The following is a 20,673-nucleotide window of genomic DNA, read 5'->3' on the forward strand; positions in this document are numbered from 1 at the left end:
TAATTTTCACCTTTTACAATCAGCTGCATATTCATTTCTGGAAAATAAATTAATGCAACACTTGGGGTTTAAAAATGCTCACTGTAACCCTGGATAAAATCCTTGAGGGGTGTAGTTTCCAAAATGGGGTGAAATGTCAGGGGATTCCACTTTACTGGCGTTTCAGCACTGCAAAAATGCAATGGCGTCCAAAAACCTAAACAGCCGTTTATACCCACATATGACATTAAGTACGTTATTCTGGGTACATCAGTGTCATACATGTGGGCGTAAACTGCAGTTTTGGTACACAGCAGGGCACAGAAGTTAAGGAGCTCTATGTGAATTTTGGAGTGCATATTTAGATGTTTGGTATCTGGACGCCATGTCTTCTTTGCAGAGCCTCTTAAAGGGGCTCTATCATTAGATTTTGGCCATTTGAAATAATCATATGTCTGGATAGCCTTTAAAAAGCCTATTCAGGTGCTGCTAATCGTTTTTTCTAAGACAATTCCCCCCTCCCCCCTGTTTTTATGATATACCAGTATAATGGATATGCCAATGAGCCCCTGCATGCACCCTGGGCGTTCTGTGCACCCCTCAGTGTCATACCTTTCTCATGCCCACCTCTGTTGCTTGTGCTCTAAAAGACGTCCTCCTCCTCCAAGCGAGTAATCTCGGGCATGCGCAGTAGAAATACACCGTATAGTACACAGTGAGCTAGGTCAGCGTTCCTATGGCAGTGTCATAGGTTTAAATGGGAAGTTGCGTGTTTGTCTTCTCCACTCCTCTCACAACACTAACAGCTCAGCTACTTCATGTTCTGCTGTTTTCTCCAGTCTGGGGAAACTTCTGCTGCGCCACCACCACTATAATTGAGGAAGGGGCTTGATTCTGTATACCTACCCCAACTGACACTGCGCATGCCCGAGATTGCCGTTATACAGACGCTGTATTGAAACCAATCCTATATGGGGTTTCTTTTTTATTCAAGAGTGTGAGCTAACTCCAAATTTTGACTACAAACACTGCACTTTAATAAAGAATGGCATGAGCATCTTTTCCTAATGATACAGGATCAGTTTGGTGATGACAAATATATTTCCAGCATGATGGAGCACCATGTCACAAGGCAAAAGTGTTGACTAAATGGCTTGGTGGACAACATATTAAAATTTTGAGTCCAAGACCAGGAAACTCCCCAGATCGCAAACAAATTGAGAACCTGTATAAATCCTCAAAAAAGCTGGTATACAGCTTAAACACAGAAAATAAAATAAACTCCAAGCATTAATTAGTCAATAATGGGAAAAATTAGGGTTTGCAATATTTGTCTTTAGTATACCATAGAAATATCTGACTAATAATAATAAATTTTATTTATATAGCGCCAACATATTCCGCAGCGCTGTACAATTTGTAGGGTTCGAATACAGACAGAAAGATACATTACAAAGAAAGTCATTTCACACAATGGGACTGAGGGCCCTGATCGCAAGAGCTTACAATCTATGAGGTAGAGGGGGTGACACAAGAGGTAGCAGGGGCGGTATTGCTTATACAGTGGTCAGACACTTTTGTAATAGAGGTTACTGTCATTACACAAACATAAAACTTTATGAGCCGTCAACAGTAGTGTCCATTAACATGTGGATGGAGCTTGGACCTATAAAGTTAGCATCAGATGACATCATATCATGTGGGGAAATGTGGGAGCGGGGACAGAGGAGGGTTAAGGGTTTACGTTAGACATTGTGATAGGCTTGTCTGAAAAGATGCGTCTTTAGTTTGCGTTTGAAACTTTAGAAATTGAGAGTTAATCTGATTGTCCGAGGTAGAGCATTCCAGAGAAGTGGTGCAGCTCGGGAGAAGTCTTGTATACGAGCGTGGGAGGTTCTGATAATAGAGGATGTAAGTGTTAGGTCATTGAGTGAACGGAGAACACGGGTTGGGCGGTAGACAGAGATGAGGGAGGAAATGTAGGGAGGTGCGGCATTATGGAGAGCCTTGTGGATGAGAGTGATAACTTTATATTTTATTCTATAATGAATAGGCAGCCAATGTAGCGACTGGCACAGACCCGAGGCATCGCTGTAGCGTCTAGCCTGATAGATGAGCCTGGCCGCCGCATTCAGAATAGATTGTAGAGGGGAGAGTTTAGTGAGGGGAAGACTAAGATTTAAAAACACGGAAGCAGCAAACTTTGTGAAAACAAAATTCGTGTCAGTCTTAAAGAGAACCTTTCACCTCCCGAGGCACATGCGGTGTAATACACCACTATTAAGCCAGCAGTGTGCTGAATTCAGCACACTATCAGCTTTCATGTTCTGTGTCTCCAGTGAAGAGCTGTCGGTGCGAGTACCATAGCTCTTCTCTATAAAATGGGTGTTTCTGACAGTCAACTTCTATTGCGCTGTACTGTGAGAAGGGACGTTCCTTACCGCCCAGCCGTGACGCTGTGTATGGACGAATACTATCAGGAGGGGACATTCCTCCCCGCTCTCACAGTACAGCGCTATAGACACTGCTGTGAGGAATGGCATTCCTGACTAACTGTCAGAAACGCTCTTCTGACAGTGAAGAGTTACGGTACCGGCACCGATAGCTCTTCACCGGGGCTCAGAACATGAAAGCCGATAGTGCGCTGTGCTTATGTTTAGGTGGGAAAATAGGAGCGTTTTATTTTTTGAGTACTAAATAAGATATTCTATGCCTGTTTTATCTAATATGTTTATATTGGCTCCCCATTTTTCCTCCTGTGTCGCTCCTTTCCCCCTGACTGAGCCAGCAGTGTCACTGTTGCTAGTTTGTCTCCTGTACTTATTTTCTTAATTGCTGCTATTTGCTAATAGATTGGAATTGGGTATATTGTTACCCCTTGATTTACTTTCTCTATGCCTCTCTTTAAAATTATTTCCACTTTTTCACATCATGTAAGTCGCTGTCGCTATATGAATCTGCTTCAATGTTCTGTATACGTTGCTGTGTTGGTGGGTTTTAATGCAGCAGTATCTAAGTGACGTTCGACCTTTGGTTAATGTCCTTTTTTTGGAGGCAAGAACACTCCTCGTGCTGTGCATTGTGCATGCATGTCTAGACTCCGTCCCTCAGTGACTAGACCTTGTTTATAATCAGCAGTGGCTCTCCTGCATAGTGATTGGCTGACCCTGGATGATGTGGGCATTCCCTAGTGTGATATAAGCTCTGTCTCTCTGCTCTTCCACACGGCCACAAACTAGTGGCGATGGGGGAGCGGTGAAACTTACTACTATGCTCTACCAACAGTACCTTGCACTTAGCTGTAGCTTGGCAGGTTTAATTAAGACATCTGTGATGAAACTGTCAGCATGAGATGTTAAGAGTAGAAATGAATTAGGTGTAAAGATGTAGACTTAAATTGTGGCATAGTTTTGTAAAACGCTGCTAGATGTACTTTGAACAGTGGCATAACTTTTAAAGTGCTGCTATAGTTATTTTAGCAGGAGCACACTGTTCTAAACACTTCTGCTATAAACCTGTATTATCTACCCCCACTGGCATGTAAACAAGAGTGGAGGTGGTTTGTAATGGGCATTAATACATTGCAGACTGTACTGTCTGCAGTATCTGCTATATGGTCACATTGACCCTTATTTTTCTGCCTATTTTGCTACACATCCTGGTGTTCAGTAGTTCAGTGGGCACATTTAGACTGTTTATTCCCATGTCACGTTGGGTATGCTCCGTTTGATGACTGTGGGAGATATGACTGTGACAGACAAATATATGAGCCACTCTCCTAGATCTATGGTCACATTTAGATGTGGTCCAAGGGTTTATATGTGCATTACTTTTAAAAGGGCTCTATCAGCAAAATGTTGCTGTTTGAGCCCCACATATGCGTGAATAGCCTTTAAAAAGGCTAATCTTATTTTAAACCCCCGTCCCGTTTTAAAATAAAACTATAAAAATATATACGTAAATCATACTTGAACGTGCACCCTGGGTGGCGATGCACGATCCGACGTCATCTTCTGGCACGCCTCCCTCTTCTTTCTTTTTTCTTTCGATGACGCCCTCTGGTCCTGGCTCTTCCCTGGCTTCATCTTCATTGTGTTCCGGAGGTTCAAATCCGATTGGTTGAAATCTGGCGAGTGCGCAGCGCAGTAGCGCTCCCTCCGGAGCTACTGCGCACACCCTGGCGCACGTTCAAGTATGATTTACCTATATGTTTTTATAGTTTTATTTTAAAACCGGACAGGGGTTTAAAATAAGATTAGCGGTGCCTGAATAGCCTTTTTAACCCCTTAGCGACCCTTGACGTAACTGTACGTCATGGGTCGCATGGGGATGTATGGAGCGAGCTCACACGCTGAGCTCGCTCCATACACGGCAGATGCCGGCTGTATCATACAGCCAGGACCTGCCAATAACAGCAGCGGTCGGTGCCCGAGCCGATCGCTGCTGTTAACCCTTTACACACTGCGGTCAAACGTGACCGCAGTGTGTAAATGGCGCCGGCGGCATGGGCGCCGCCATGTTTCCCCGATCGCCGCCCTCCTGAACGTCACATGAGGGCGGTGATCGGTTGCTATGACAGCCGGAAGCCTATTGAAGGCTTCCAGGCTTGTCTCTGCCCAAGATCTATTAGACGATGCCAGAGGCATCGTCTAATAGAAGTGCTGCGATTCTGCTATTCACTGCAGTACTGTAGTATTGCAGTGAATAATATGAGCGATCAGACCCCCTAGGTTTCAAGGTACCTAAGGGGTCTGATCATAAATGTAACAGAAGAAAAAAAAAAGTTTTTAAAAGTATTAAAAAAATAAAAAAAAATATAAAAGTTCAAATCACCCCCCTTTCCCTAGATTAGCTATAAAAGTAATTAAAGAACATTAAACATAAACATATTAGGTATCCCCGCGCTCCAAAATGCCCGAACTATTAGAATATTAAAACATTTATCCCGTACTGCGAACGGCGTAGCGGCAAAAAAAATAAAAACCGCCAAAAAGCGTTTTTTTCAACACTTTGCCTCCTATAAAAAATTGAATAAAAAGTGATCAAACCATCAGATCTTTCCCCAAATGGTATCAATAGAAACGTCATCTTGTCCCGCATAAAAAGACACCACAACCAGCTCCATACATGGAAATATGAAAAAGTTACAGGTGTTAGAACATGATGACACAAATTTTTTTTTTCTATTTTGCAAAGTTTATCATTTTTTTTAAAAGTATCAAAACATTTCAAATACTATATAAATTTGGTATCACCGCGTTCGTACTGACACGTAGAACACAGGTAACATGTCATTTGTACCAAACAGTGAACGCTGTAAAAATTAAACCCATAAGAAAATGGCGCAAATGCATTTTTTCTCCAATTGCACCTCATTCTGAATTTTTTTCCAGCTTCCCAGTACATTGCACAGCATATTGAATGGTGCCATTACAAAGTACAATTTGTCCCGCAAACAATAAGCTATCATGTGACTCTGTGAACTGAAAAATGAAAAAGTTATGGCTCTTGAAATGTGAGGAGGGAAAAACGAAAATGCGAAACCAAAAAATGGCCGGGTCCTTAAGGGGTTAAAGTCTATTCACGCATATGTGGGGCACATACAGCAAAATTTTGCTGATAGAGCCCCTTTAAGAAACATTTTCATATTTTTAACTTGAGTATTAATAAAGTTTACTATTTTAAGCGTATTTTTGTGGGGTTTGACCTTCCCTATTTTCTTGATCATTCACGAGGTAGTACGCTATATCTTTTTGTACCTACAATTTTTATTTTTGTAAGATTGGGTTGCCATCAGTCAGGATTTGGCCCAGAAGTCTATTAAAAACATGCACTTCAGTATACCATAGAAGTATCTGACTAAGATTTAATAACACAGAAGCAACAAACTTTGTGAAAACAAAATTTGTGTTAGTCTTAAAACTTTTGGCATTGGTGGTATGGATCTCTTTAGTTCTCATTAGGTGTGAAAATTGGACAGCTTTATTCTTTATTAGTACTGTACCTGTTGTGCTTTGCCCTCTTTAAGGACACAATCATCTTATTGGTATACACTGAATTATTAGTCCCCAAATTAGGAAATTTAATTGGCGTGAAACAAAGGTGGTTCTTGTCATTCATTAACCCTTTATCCAAGTTTTGTTTTTGTTTTAATCTTCCTTCTGTCAATTTATGCTGCTGGAGAAAGAAAGCGGGAGATGCAGCTTTAACAGCTCTCAGGCTGGGTTCACATCTACACCTTTTCGAGTTTAAAAAGTGCTTTAAAGGAGTATTCCCATGAACATAATCATATCTATACTTCTAGATAATTAAAAGTTAAGCATTTTAGCAAATATAAGTAGTTAAAAATTCTGCAGAGTTTTAAAGATTTTCTCTAACAATCTTAGTGGTGACAGTCTGTTGTCCTGAACGGTTGCCAATGGATACGACCACTAATGTAGAAACTTTCTATGGTCTGGGACTTGTCAAGAACCCAGCTATGATTTTCTTTTTGTAGCTGGTTTATCAAGCAGGGACACTGCATGTATCAGAAGATATCCCGGCCACAATAAGGAAATCGGGGCTGATTTTCTGACTTTAGAAAGGTCCTGCATTCATGGTCGTAGCCACCAATCCAGACAACAACTTGCAACCAAAAGATATTTAGAGAAAATCTTTAAATTATGCAAAATGTTTAATTACTTATATTTGCAAAAATGTTTAACTGTTAATTATCTACAAATTTTAAAATGATTATGTTCATAGGAATAGCCTTTAAGGGATCGTTCACATCTGCGTTGTAGGGTCCTTATTGCAGGTTTCCGTTTCCTGCATAAAACAGATGCAGGAGACGGAAGCCTGCAGGAGACTTTCTCACCCATTCATTTGAATGGGTGAGAAAGCTGTCCGGCCGTGCGCGGCAGTGAGCGTTTTGCGCTCTCCGCCGCGAAACCGGGTTTTATAATCCGGACACAGAGTCGGACATGCACTACTCTGTGTCCGGATAAAAAAAATCCGGTTTCGCGGCGGAGAGCCTAAAATGCTCACCGCCGCGCACGGCCGGACCCAGTCTATGGTTTCTGTCTTCTGCCATGCAGAAGACGGAAACCATAGTACGGAGACCCTGAACGCAGGTGTGAACCCAGCGTAAGTCTGACCTTTTTTCGTCTGGCTGTTTCGGATTAAAACAACGGACACCCAACTGATCCCATTATATTTAAAGAGGACCTTTCACCATATCCGGGCACAGGCAGTGTTATATACTGCCAGAAAGCTGACAGTGCGCTGAATTCAGCGCACTGTCGGCTTTCCCGATCTGTGCCCGGTGTGAAGAGCTTACGGCCCGGTACCGTAGCTCTTCTATGGTCAGAAGGGCGTTTCTGACCATTAGCCAGAGACGTCCTTCTGCCTCGCGGCGCCAATCGCGCTGTGCTGTGGAGCCGGGAGGAACGCCCCCTCCCTCTGCTCACACAGCTTGTCCGTAGACGAGCATTATCAGGAGAGGGAGGGGGCGTTCCTCCCGGCTCCACAGCACAGCGCGATTGGCGCCGCGAGGCAGAAGGACGTCTCTGGCTAATTGTCAGAAACGCCCTTCTGACTGTAAAGCACTACGGTACCGGGACCGATAGCGCTTTACACCGGGCACGGATCGGGAAAGCCGACAGTGCGCTGAATTCAGCGCACTGTCAGCTTTCTGGCAGTATATAACACTGCCTGTGCCCAGATATGGTGAAAGGTCCTCTTTAATGAGGTCCATTGGGCACCTTTGGTGTCTGCTGTTTAAGCTATCCGCGATTCTATTGTTTTGGCTTTCCAGAGGACCAGAACAACTAACACTGGGGCGTAGATGTGAATATGGCATCAAAGTGTCGGTTGGCAGTCTTTGACAGAAATATTTCATCCTTTGCCTATCTGCAGCTATTGGTTATCCAAAGTTGATTTACTACTTTTACCATTTGAAAAATAAACATCATTATTTTAACCAAGTTAAAGATTAGGAAATCAATTGTATAAAAGGGTCTATATTTTATATAATGTACCAGATATTTATCTCGTAGGATAGGATGAAAAATAGCATTTGACTTAAATGCTCACTGCACTTTCAAGTGATGAATGTCACTTTTAGTTACAGCTACAGAAGACCCAATATTTGCAGTTGGGACAGAACCGTGGGCAGTACTATGGAGGGTCTCTGCCAAACGTCAATCAGATTGGGAACAGTGCTATTGACCTGCCTTTTCAGGTGAGTATCTTCATTTGTGTGTCTGTATGTCTGGAAAATTAGCTAGTGTTCAACTTTTTTTTTCTTTTTCTCTTATTTTCTTAGTTTGTTTTATCCAAAATTAAATTTCTTTTTAATGTAAAAATACAACCATTATTTGTGTAAACTCCTCTTTAAAAGTGCCTAGGTTTAAACAGGCCCTTGAATCTAGTCTGCAACTGTCCTTGTAACAATTTATATAAAAAAAAGCTGTCATTGTGGTTGGGAGAAGAGTTTGATGACTTCCTGCATGCAGTACCATCAAAAAGATCGGGCTGTCATGAACAGATTACCGGTATTCCTAGCAGAATAAAAAAACAAAACATGACCACATCTCTCACATTGAGTGTTGTGTTCTCAAAAGCAAGATGGCAATTCTACTTTCGAGAGGTTGACAGGGATCCCCACGATTTCAGTAAGCATCGGAAACATAAATGCAGATAGGTCCTCCTTGCTGGAAAAAGTCTCTCTAGCACCATGGTTTGGAAGGTAGCTCCCTACAGATCCATTTCCTGGTTTTCCTGAAATCTAGTGGTATGATCTGGGGTTAAAGCAAAGTCTAAAAGGAAGGGAGACCCATCTGCAGACAGCTGTTTCAAGGTTATTACATTTCCTCAGTGCGGAGCAGGATACACAGGATGAGAACAACACAGAGCCCCCTCCGTCACTTGTCAATCTACATTGAAAACATGACAGAAGCTTTCTTATATTTAATTTTTTACTTTTTCTGATGGAAGAAAAAATTGTACCTGCAGGACATTTTCTTCTATTACAGAAGTAAATAAACTTAACAAAACAAAGTGTCCGTCATTTAAGTTTTATGCATTATGGTCAATGAGAATGGACACAGATGGAGAGGACTTCGCCTGTGTCTGTCACTTTACTACCATTAATGTTTGTCGCTCTCATCATAGGATGGATGAGGGCAATGGACTGTAAGAACGGTAGTGTGAACACATCCTTGTTGTTTTAGGCAAATAAAATCCTGCATGTGGATCTTTATCTTCTGTCTCAAAAGTAAATAAACAAGATGCAAGCTTTTTTTTTTTTTTTTTTTTTTTTTTTTTAAACACTGCAGTGAATGATGACTGATGCAGACAGAATCGACATACTCATAAAACAAAAAAACCCTTCCTTTCGAAAACCGCATTTCAAAATCTGAGTTTTCATTCTGTAGATGAGGGGAAGAGGTGTAAGACGGCTATCCGATATTCCTTTTATTTATGTTATATAAGCCGTGTAAATCTACTGATCATCCTACAGCAACAGAAAATATTTTCTGTTGATAAAGGACACAACAGCAGTGGAAGATAAGACAGCTTCTTTATGTATCTTCTATATATCTTCACAAGGAGTTAATGGGTTCTGCTCTACTGATTATAGCGAAGTTAGATTTTTGTCTCTAGCATTCTTGAGAAACAAACGCACTCCCTGCTTTCCAAATCCCTCAGATTTTTTATTTTTCTAATTGATGTAAAGAGTGTGGGGAAGATAGCACCGTAGAAACAGTGGTGCATAACCGTCAAAATAGGGACACAGACTATGCAGCAAACAAGGTTTATTTACAAAAAAATATGGGAAAATAAATAAACCTTCACTTCAGGCACAAATGAACAAAACAAAACACAGCCTTAACTTTAGGCAAAAATAAAAAAAAATCCTGCTCGTTTGAGCAACTAACTAAACAGAAGTAATAACCTAACTATACGTGTGGCTTACTGCCAGCCACACGAAAAACACAAGCACAAATTGGTTTCATAGACCCAGCCACCTTCTCACTTCTTGGATCTGCCCTGTAGTGCAGGCTCTGCAACCTTTTATGGGCCAGTAACGAGCCTCAGGACCGACACCTGGGGCTGAAACCTGTTCGAGACCCGCACTGGACCACACATAAGTCAGGAATCTGGGGCTGATATAGCTGGACTCCAGCACTTTGCCCATCACCTTCTCACAAGGGCTAGACTTGGAAATGATAGAAGGTCCTCTTTAATATGTCTTTTGGTGCTTGTGCTGTTTTTACACCTCCATTCCTTCATATGCCTTCAATTTCAGAAGGTTTTTCTGCTGTAGTACAATATAATCCTCTTTAGTGATCTCCCAAAAATGGTATAATCCTCTCTAGAGATGAGCGAACACTATTCAGAACAGCCGTTCCGAATAGCACACTCCCATAGAAATGAATCGCTTAACCCCTGCGTGCCGGCTACGTCCATTCATTTCTATGGGAGCGCGCTATTCGGAACGGCTGTTTTGAATAGAGTTCGCTCATCTCTAATCCTCTCCACTGACTCCTCCACCAACAGAATAATACTCTTCACTGGCACCCCCACATAGTGCAGTGCTTTCCATTGCCCCCAATACAGTACAGTGGTCACCACTGGGTCCCCACAACACATGATAATGTTCTCCAGTGGACTCCCACAAACAGTGAAATTCACAGTATAATGCTCTCCAGTGGACAAGCCAGTGTGATACTTTCTAGTGACCATATACACACATAGTATACTGCTCTCACACAGTTCTTGCAATAATACTCACTATGGCTTATTCCCAGTTAGCTCTCTTCACAATGCAGATCCATGCAAAGGCAGGCTTCACCTTTCAGTTGAACTACAGTATATCTGCCCCTCAGGGTTGACATTGGGACATGGCTGTGTTTAAGATGCGTCTGTCTAATCACCAGGGCTGCAATGGCCCCAAAACTTTGGCTACCATTTTGGGCACCATCTGGAGCCCTGAGTAGTGTTTCTCCTTAGAGAGAGATTCAAAAAGCATTTTTTTTTCGCTGTTTCACCTCTGATAAAAAATTTTTTAGCAGTAGACGTTCCCCAAAATTGTAGATTTAAAAAGTAAACCTGGCTCCACTAAAAAAAGTGCATCCCTGTACATGTAAATTTAGGTGTAATCAATTTTTATTAAAGATTTTGAATACAACAGTATAATAAACACAAACATGAAAAGCAAACAAATAAAGAGCGGGACAACATATCCCAAATAACAACAAGTTGGCCACGTAGGGCCGTAACGCAAAACGAGAAGTAAAAGGAAAGGGCAAGACAACAGACAAGTAAGAGGTGGAGGAAAATAAAAACAGGCCAAGGGTACAAACACAAAGGAGTGGATTACAAAAGGCAGGGAGTGGACACACCAAGGGAGTCAGGAGAACAGGGCTGAAAACTCTGAAGATTCTTGAAACACCACCCACGGCCGCCAGAGGGTCTCGAACTTAGAGGAGTCAGGCAATTCCATTGCCACGAGGTACTCCAGTCTACGTATAAGCAGGAATTCCTGCAACCATTCTAGCAGGGACGGAGGGTTGGGGCTGCGCCAATGGCGGGGGATAACCATTCTGGCGTCTGTGAGGAAGTGGCGCAAGAGATCTCCCTTAACACTGGAAAGCCTACCAGGGAGGAGGAAGAGAAGAGCAATCTGCAGGGTAGGGGTCAGGATGCGACCAGACACTTTCCCAAATAGGGAAAACACGGAAGACCAGAAAGGCTGGGGGCGTGTTAGCTGACCCCAGACAGCAGACTTTCCAAAGGTGGGGGGAGGGGGGGGGGGACGGGGGGGGGGGACGGGGGGGGGGGGGACAAAGGCAGCGGCGCCAGAAATCAGAAAGCTGGAGATATTCAAACCAAGAGAGGGTCGAATCTGGACAAGCTAGTTGAAATTGGGCAAAAGGAGGAAAGGGGAGGGGCCGCAGATGGATCCCAGACGGATATCATCCGATGTAGCCCAACTCAGGAAGCGGGGAGCAGAGACAGCTGGTGGGAACATGGGATTGTTGAACAGCGGACTCAGTGGACTGGGGACCCTAGCAATGGCAGAGGACTTGCAAAGGCTATCCAACACCGACAGGAAATGAGTAGCCAACTGGGAGGAGCGAATGGAGACGGGACGAAGATGAGAAGGAATCCAGGGGACGGAAGGGAGACAGGAGGAGGCGAGTTTCGCTTCAAGGTAAACCCATTGTTTATCGCCACGTCTGTAGCGCCAGTCTATAAGGCAGAGGAGAACCGCAGTGTGGTAATAGAGGAGCTGGTCCGGTAAACCCGCGCCCCCCCACCCCTCGCGAGGATCACCGGGGGGGAACTCGTCGAGGATCGCCGGGAGGGCTGGGTAACATAGAGCAATAAGTCGTCCGCGTAGAGGGCGGTCTTAACCTTGGTAGATCCCACAGGGAGTCCCATTATGTCCGAACGAGCACGGATCGCCACCGCGAGATGTTCCATCACAATAGAAAAGAGGGGAGAGGGGACACCCCTGTTGAGTGCCGTTGCGGACCAAAAAGGGGGCCGAGATGATACCATTCGCACGTACTCTGGCGGAGTTGTCCCCTTACAGCGCCAATACTTTGTGAAGGAAGATCGGGCCAATTCCAATCTGTTCCAGGGTGAGCCCTCAAAACCCTGTACATGTAAATTTAAAAAAGTTATGGGTGACAGAATACAGTATGGCAACTTTAAGAAACTTTTTTTTTTTATGTTTTGGATTTTAAGGGCTTAAAATGTAAATAAAACTATAAATTTGATATCTTGGAATCGTGGCCGGACATAGAATACAGGTGACATAATTTTGGCTGCACAGTAAATGCCGTAAAAACGAAGACCGCAAGAAAGTCGCACCAATGTGCTTTTTTCTTCAATTCCACCCCTTTGATTTATTTATTTCCTTCCATCTTCCCAGTACATTGTACATAATAATAAGTGGTACCATCTTGAAGAACTATTTGTCTCACAAACATTTAAGCCCTCTAAAATAAAAAAGTAATTGGTTTTGGAAGGCGGGGAATCGAAAAAAAAAATCAAAAAATGCTACCAGTGGATAAGGGTTAAAGACTAGGCCTCTTGAGAACTTAACATGACACTTTATATAGTAATAAATTTGGGACACTTTGACATGCCTAAGGGTGGGTTCACACCTGCGCCCGGTCTCCGCTTTAGCCAATCTGGCGTGTTTCCTTCTTCTGCTCCAGAAACTGGACAAAGGACGGAAACCTGGCGGTCAGTTTTCAAACCCATTCACTTGAATGGGTTTGCAAAGTGACCACCTGTTTACGTCTTCTGCCTCTCCGCGGCGAAACAAGTTTTTTTTTTAACTGGACACAAAGTCGGACATGCAGGACTTTGTGTCCAGTTAAAAAAAAAAAAAAAAACACTTTCGCCGCGGAGAGGGAGAAGACGCTCATGGGCAGTCAATTTGCAAACCCATTCAAGTGAATGGGTTTGAAAACTGACTGCTTGGTTTCCGCCCACTGTTCAGTTTCTCGGTGCAGAAAACAGAAACCCGCTAGATTGGCTAAAGCAGAGACCGGGCGCAGGTGTGAACCCACCCAAAAAACTGGGGATACAAGCTGAGGCATGGACTGGGTGATGTCTAGGGGCAAAAGCAGTGTGGATGTGGAGACAAGCTAAGCAGGGAAAAAGCCCTCCCAGTTGTGGTCACTGCCTCTCACACTGTTGACAGTGCTGGCGCTGCAGTCCAGACCACCATCCAGGTCACCTCCAAAGCTAACTGTGACGCTTTGGGGAGTTCACCCTCATCCTTCCTTTTTCCTGCCACTTCTCCTTTTGCCTGCGCCATCATGCGCCTCTTCCCAGCAACTCCCCATCTCCCAGGCCTTTCATTCCAGGCTAAAGTACAGCGCAACCCACCCACATGCCCAAGGCTTCAACTGCCTCATCTTAAAACTTCTGGCCCAGGAGATGTTGGCGTCCCGGCTTGTGGACACTCTGCCCTTTTTGGGCCTGCTGGCTCCTGCGCCACCTCACTGTGCCGTCCACACCAGCACTTTTCCCCAAACATGAGGCGGTCCCTAAGTTCAGCACTTTGCACATAATTCCACGTGACCACCTACGCATGGACAAGTGCATGCGGACAGGGACGCTACCTTTCAATCTTGGCACAGTGGTTGAATGTACTAGAGGCATGGACCGGGTCGCAAAATGTGGTGGACTGACTTGTCTCCCCACACAACATTCCTGGGAGGAGGGCTGAAACACACCCTCCTCCTCCGACGTTAAGTGGACCCCAGCTACGAGCTGGAAACGCTGCAACACTGGCGTGGGGAGACGTCAGCAGGCCCTGCAGAAGCTCATCAGCTTTGGGGCCAGACAGCACACTGCCTACAAAGTGAGTCATGCCATCCTCGATGACACGGCAATGTGGTTTTTGCCACTGCACCTGGGCCCAGGCATGTTGTCATGTGTGATAATGGCCGTAACCTGAGATCGGCTCTGTAGCTTGGCAGCCTGCAACATGTTCCATGCCTGGACACGTTTTTAACTCAGTGCTGCAACGCTTTTTAAAAAAGTCCCCCAATGTTCCCGAGCTACTGGTGAAAGTGCTGCGCTTGTGCGGATAGTTTTGAAAGTCTATAATAGCTGCTGCTAGCCTCTATGCACTCCTACAACGCTGGAATCTGCCCGAACAACGGCTGTTGTGCGACGTCTCCACACTGCTGGAACTAAACATATCATCTCTTGAGCAGAGTATGTGAGCAGCACAGACCTTTGATGGAGTTCCAACTGCAAAACCCTAGGGTTCGTCAAAGTCAGCTCCCTCAGTTGCTCAACCATGAGTGGCCATGGGTGGCAGACTTATGTGAAATCCCATCCCATCCATTGCAGTGGACACAAAACATTAGCATGCGCTCATCACAACTCCGGATATGGCAGCTGCGTTAAGCAGGGTGCAGGGTACAACACAGACCAGGCCCGAGCACCAGGAACAGGTGTTAGAAATACTGCAGCATCTGCCATTTCCTTCCAATTTTGTGGTTGTGGACCTGCCACCGACGTTTCTGGACCTCAGGATGATGAGACACAGTTGCCATCAGGGAAAGCTGTGGTTATGTGCGGTTTGCAGTAAGGGGACAGTGCGCAATTGGAAGAGGAGTTGGTGGATGACGAGGCCACCGACCCCACATGGACAGGGGTGATGTCTAGGGGCTAAAGCAGTATAGATTTGGAGGGAAGCTAAATCAACAAAAAAACCTGGGTAGAAGCAGAGGCATAAACTGGGGTAAAAGCAGTGTAAATGTGGAGGGAAGCTAAGCAGCAAAAACTATGGGTAGAGGCAAAGGCATGCAAAACTCTACCCTGTTGGAAGATCAATTCCTAGGTCTGGGACACGTTAATTGCCCCCCTGGACAAATTACCGCCGCTCAGGAGCCTAGTGTCACCAGGAGGGACAAGTATAGGCGCATGTTGTGGGAGTACCTGGCCGACCCCAGCTCTGTCCCCTCCAATCCCTCTGTGCTCTACACTTATTTTCTCAGAAGTTTTTCAGCAATACACATGTCCTGTGAAGTTTCCTTGGGATCTCAGAGGAGTTGGGCTCAGTGCTGTTCATCTGAGTTCCCTTGGCAATTAGCTGTAAGAGAACCCTGGACCAACCTACTCTAGGCAGTTAGCATAGCATCCAGCATGGCCTTCACCATCATGCACCTCTTCCCAGCCACTCCCCATTTCCCTGGCATTTCATTGCAGGCAGAAGTACAGCGCAAGCCACCTACATGCCCAATCCTTTAATGACCTCATCTCAAAACTGCTGGCCCTGATGTTGGCGTTTAGGCTTCTGGATACCCAGGTCTTCCATCACCAGATGGCAGCTGGGGCACCTCCCTATGCTGGGCCTAGCCGTTATTACTTCTCTTGGTGTGCTGTCCCTGCCTTGCACCTGCATGTGTCCCATAACATCAGTCGGGCCCAGAGCTCTAAGCTTTGCTGCAAGGTCCACTTGACCACCGACACATGGACAAGCGCCTGTGGTCAGGGATGCTGCTTATCTTGAATGACAGGCAGGGTGAATGTAGTGGAGTCTGGTCCCGGGGTGCAAACTGGGGTGGCCTATCTCCTCTCCCAGCCCAAAATTCATAGCAGAAGTTCACTGAAAGCCTACTACGCTGCAACCTCCACCCCAGCTACTAGCGGAAAACGCTGTAACACTGGCGTGGGGAGATGTCAGCAGGACGTGCTGAAGCTCATCAGCTTGGGGGACAGACAGCACACTGCCTCCGAGGTCAGGGATGCCATGCTGGCTGAGATGGCAATGTTTCTTTCCCTGCTACACCTGGGGCCTGGCATTTTTGCGCCTGTGATAATAGCCGGAACCTGGTAGCAGATCTGGAGCTTGCCAGACTCAAACACGGTCCACACATGGCCCACGTTTTCAACTTGTTGGTGCAATGGTTCTTTGAAACCTACACCATTGTGCCTGATATACTGGTCAATGTGTGGCCATTTTCGTAAGTGAGAAGTAGCCTCTGCTAGGCAGAAAACATTCAGAGCACACTCCTCTCATCTTTGCACCGTTGGCTGGCAGAGGAAGTCGAGGGGGATGGAGTGGCATCTGATGTCCCTGTCCCACACCAGACTTGAGAGTGCACTTCAGTGCATCCCATTGCTTCGCCACAGATGGTGTGAAGGGGAGTGGAAAATGGAGAGTGACCCTTACAGTTGGGGGCAGCAAAGTCATGCCAAGTAACACACTGGCACACATGGCTGACTTGATGTCTGGTTGCTTTTCAAGAGTCAAACGCATACTTCACATCATGGAGAGCAAACAATACTGGATTTTTGCAAACCTCGAACCCCGGTATAGGTCTAATGTCTGTTCCTTTGTTATATTAGGGGAGAGGGAAAAAAAAATTGCTAAAATGATGGGTTTAGCGTACATAGTCTGAAAATGTGTATCCCACTTAGTGTTGGTGGGGTTACACACCGTCACAACCTGGCTAAAGCTTCTATAGCTGTTAATAAAGTCTACGTAACTTTACAGTATCCAAAAAGAGAGCTGGTACCGACAGAGAGCAAGACAAATGTCAACAAAAGCTGTGAGCTCTGAACACCCACAGTGACTTTGGCGTCATTATAAGGGAGCGGGTGGTAATAAATAACTTGGCAGTGCCTAAAACCCAACAAGCTTACAACTATATTTAGATTAAGATACACAAATGTCACTTTTTAGGAGCATGTCATGAGACAAGCTGATAAGATCTTCCTTTGTGCAGTGCTATTTGAAAGTTAATAGCTGCCTTCATTTTAGTTAAGAACAAGGTGCAGACATATTAGAACATGTCGTCTTCATTGTCAGAATCCTCTATGTAGGTAATGGGTTTTTTTGCCCGAGCTGTCCAGGAACGAGCTGGTGCAGCACTGAGAACCTGGGTGAATATGGCAAAAGTCTGAGATGTAGGGTGAATGTATCCCCAAATTATTTTAGGAATTCACACTCACAACCTGGCACTATATGCCAATAGCAACAAATGAGGGTGGTATGAAGGCCCCAATTTCTTTAGGGAATTGACAATGACAACCTGGGTGAATATGGCAGGAGCCTGAGATGTAGGGTGTATGTATCCCCAAATTATTTGGGGAATTATCAGTCAGCCCCTGGCACTATATGCCAATAGCAATAATTGAGGGTGGTATGAAGGCCCCAATATATTTTAGGAATTCACACTCAGAACCTGGCACTATATGCCAATAGCAACAAATGAGGGTGGTATGAAGGCCCCAATTTCTTTAGGGAATTGACAATGACAACCTGGGTGAATATGGCAGGAGCCTGAGATGTAAGGTGTATGTATCCCCAAATTATTTGGGGAATTATCAGTCAGCCCCTGGCACTATATGCCAATAGCAATAATTGAGGGTGGTATGAAGGCCCCAATATATTTTAGGAATTCACACTCAGAACCTGGCACTATATGCCAATAGCAAGAATTGAGGGTGGTATGAAGGCCCCAAATAATTTGGGGATTTAAGACTGACAACCCAGGTGAATATTCCAGTGTATACAAGTTAGGTGCGGGGGCACACTGTCATACCCTATATACCCTTAATCCACATTCTATGAGCTGAGCATTTCAGTGTATACCAGTTAGCTACGGGGGGTGGGGGGGCACACTGTTAGAACGTGGATTGAGGGTATATGGGCTGAGCATTTCAGTGTATGCCAGTTAGTTCCGGGGGTACACTGTTAGGACGTGGATTAAGGGTTTATAGAGTATGTGGGAATACACTTTCAGTGTATCCCACTTAGTATTATCCCCACCGCGGAAAGCTGTGTAGCGCTGATGCAGCCTGTGAATCCCACGTTAGCGTTAGTGGGTAGACGCTGTGGCATTCTTTTTTTGATTCTCCCTTCAATGTAGCTCTTAAAAGAGCTGTTGGTTTTCTTCTCCTCTCCCATCCTATCCTATCCCTGCCTAGCAGAATCTATTCCCTATCTAAATTGACGGAGACCTCCGTCCCTGACGAAGTGCAAGCTCTGACTGACTCGAAGATGCTTCCGCTGTTCTTCTGAATCAGAGGTCACATGTTTTCAGCAGCCAATGGGTTTTTAGTATTTTTTTCAATGTCCCTGTTGTCTTAGTTCCTGTCCCACCTCCCCTGAGCTGTTATTGGTGCAAAAAAGGCGCCAGGGAAGGTGGGAGGGGAATCGAGTTTTTAGTCAGTTTACCACGCGGTATTCGATTCGAACATGGCGAACAGCGTGATATCCGATCGAACATGTGTTCGATAGAACACTGTTCGCTCATCTCTACTTATGACAACTGAAAACGCTGGACTTCCGAAATTTGACCCATCTGCCTCAACGTGATTTAATTTTGTTAATAAATTAACCATTTAAAAAGAAAAACTGCTAGTAATTAACTATTTTAAAAAAAACTGCATATATAGATGCTTTTTCTCCTCATGGACATATTTCATCAATGTAAATGAAATTTTAATGCAAAGACAGACCCTTTAAATTAGTTTGCAGTAATTAAGGCAAGCTGGAGAGGGACTATATAGCCCTTTTATACTTCTAGACATTAAAATTGCAATACCAGCAAGTAAAAATCTTGGAATTATGGAAATCAGAGGAAGGTAGACATGTTAATGATATGTAAATGTTAAAACGGAAACAAAATATTCAAAACATCCTGATGTATTCCGTATCGAGAGTGAGCACCACCTTCTCAGGGGTTCTCTGGATCTCTTCCTATATTCTAAGCCACCAATGTGAGGCTGCTGGCTGGATCTGAATGACATCAGCCAATATCAATTGTACCAATTTTCTTGCTGACAGACTCCCTTACAGTCATGGCCGTAAGTGTTGGATCCCCTGAAATTACACATGTTTTGGTATGCACATGTTTATTTCCTTTGTTTGTATTGGAACAACTCAAAAAAAAAAAGCTGAAGAAAAAAAAAAGTGAAAAATGATATCATTTCACGCAAAATTCACTTCCTATAACAATTAACAAGCTTCTTACACCTCTCAACCCTAGCTTTTTGACACTGGTCCCTACATTGCAACCTAAAATCCTTTGATATTCTTCAGATTTCATGATGCCTTTCACAAAGTCAAGTACCAGAGGCAGCAAGACAATCCCAAAACATCTTTGAACCTCCACCATATTTGACTGTTGGTGCTGTCTTATCTTTTTTTCTTTTTTTTTTTTTTTTTTTTTTTTTCCCTCGCTCCATTTTCAGTAAAGAATAGAATGATGGGCTTTACCAAAAAGCTCTATCTTGGTCTCCTCTGTCCACAAGACATTTTCCCCGAGGGATTTTGGATTACTCACGTACATTTTGGCAAACTGCAGTGTAGCTTTTTTAGGTCTGTATCAGCAGTGGGGTGCTCCTAGGTCTCCTACTACAGCATTTAATTTCATTCAGATGTCGACTGACAGTTCGCTCTGATTCACGTTGAGTCTGCAAGACAACTTCAATTTCTTTGGAATTTGATTGGGGCTGCTTATCCACCAACCAGACCTATCCTTTTTATCTGGTTTCAGGTGTGATTTTATATAATATAATATATATATATATATATATATATATATATATATTTATTTATTTTGTCCACACCTTTTACTTGCCACAGGTGAGTTTGAACAACAACACGCAGACATAGTCGCGGACAGAGGCTACTGTGTGTATATATGTGTATGTATTGTAAATGCAGGAGCTTGGGGCTGGTTGTCAGGCAAGTAAAAACACATGCAGCATGGTCTTCAACTTCACACTGGAGCTTGTTTTATTAGGCGCAGATCACAACATTTCAACACAAATGGCTTTCTTCAGCATAAAGCAAACTGCTTACTTTAGCCACAAGATAGTAAAGTCCATACACTCAGGCTGGCTCTTGTAGTTCTCCACACAACAGAGTCTTTGGGTCCTCAGCTTCTCAATAGCAGCAGAAACCAGGCAAGTGAGACACACCCAACTGTTTGGACAGGGTTTAAGGCTCCCACTGTTGCTGTTACAAAGCCCCGGGTTAGAGCTTTGGGCCCGGGTCTACAATTAAGCCCCAAAACCTGGATATGGATTTGTCCATCACCAAGTGGAGAGGAGCCATCTTAATGGGATTTATTTTCCCTCCACAACCATTCCCACTGCCTGCCTACAATCCTATTATGTGAATTATGTATGTGCCAAACGGCTGAATGGATTTTGGGG

The 20,673-nt window shown here is 44.2% G+C and overlaps 1 protein-coding gene across 3 annotated transcripts in view; it reads left to right on the forward strand.

The window, feature by feature from the left end:
* Positions 1-20,673, forward strand: part of CRTC1 (CREB regulated transcription coactivator 1) — a 130,743-nt gene that overhangs the window by 16,412 nt on the left and 93,658 nt on the right. For 2 of the 3 annotated variants that reach the window (XM_075283281.1, XM_075283289.1), the window contains exon 2: positions 8,084-8,200. The exons of the other annotated variant lie outside the window; for it this stretch is intronic. In XM_075283281.1, coding sequence (XP_075139382.1) covers positions 8,084-8,200 — 117 coding nt within the window. The remainder of the gene's footprint in view (positions 1-8,083; positions 8,201-20,673) is intronic. 3 annotated transcript variants of the gene reach the window in all.

Source organism: Leptodactylus fuscus, chromosome 1 (assembly GCF_031893055.1).
Source record: "Leptodactylus fuscus isolate aLepFus1 chromosome 1, aLepFus1.hap2, whole genome shotgun sequence".
In the NCBI taxonomy this organism is placed as follows: domain Eukaryota; kingdom Metazoa; phylum Chordata; class Amphibia; order Anura; family Leptodactylidae; genus Leptodactylus; species Leptodactylus fuscus.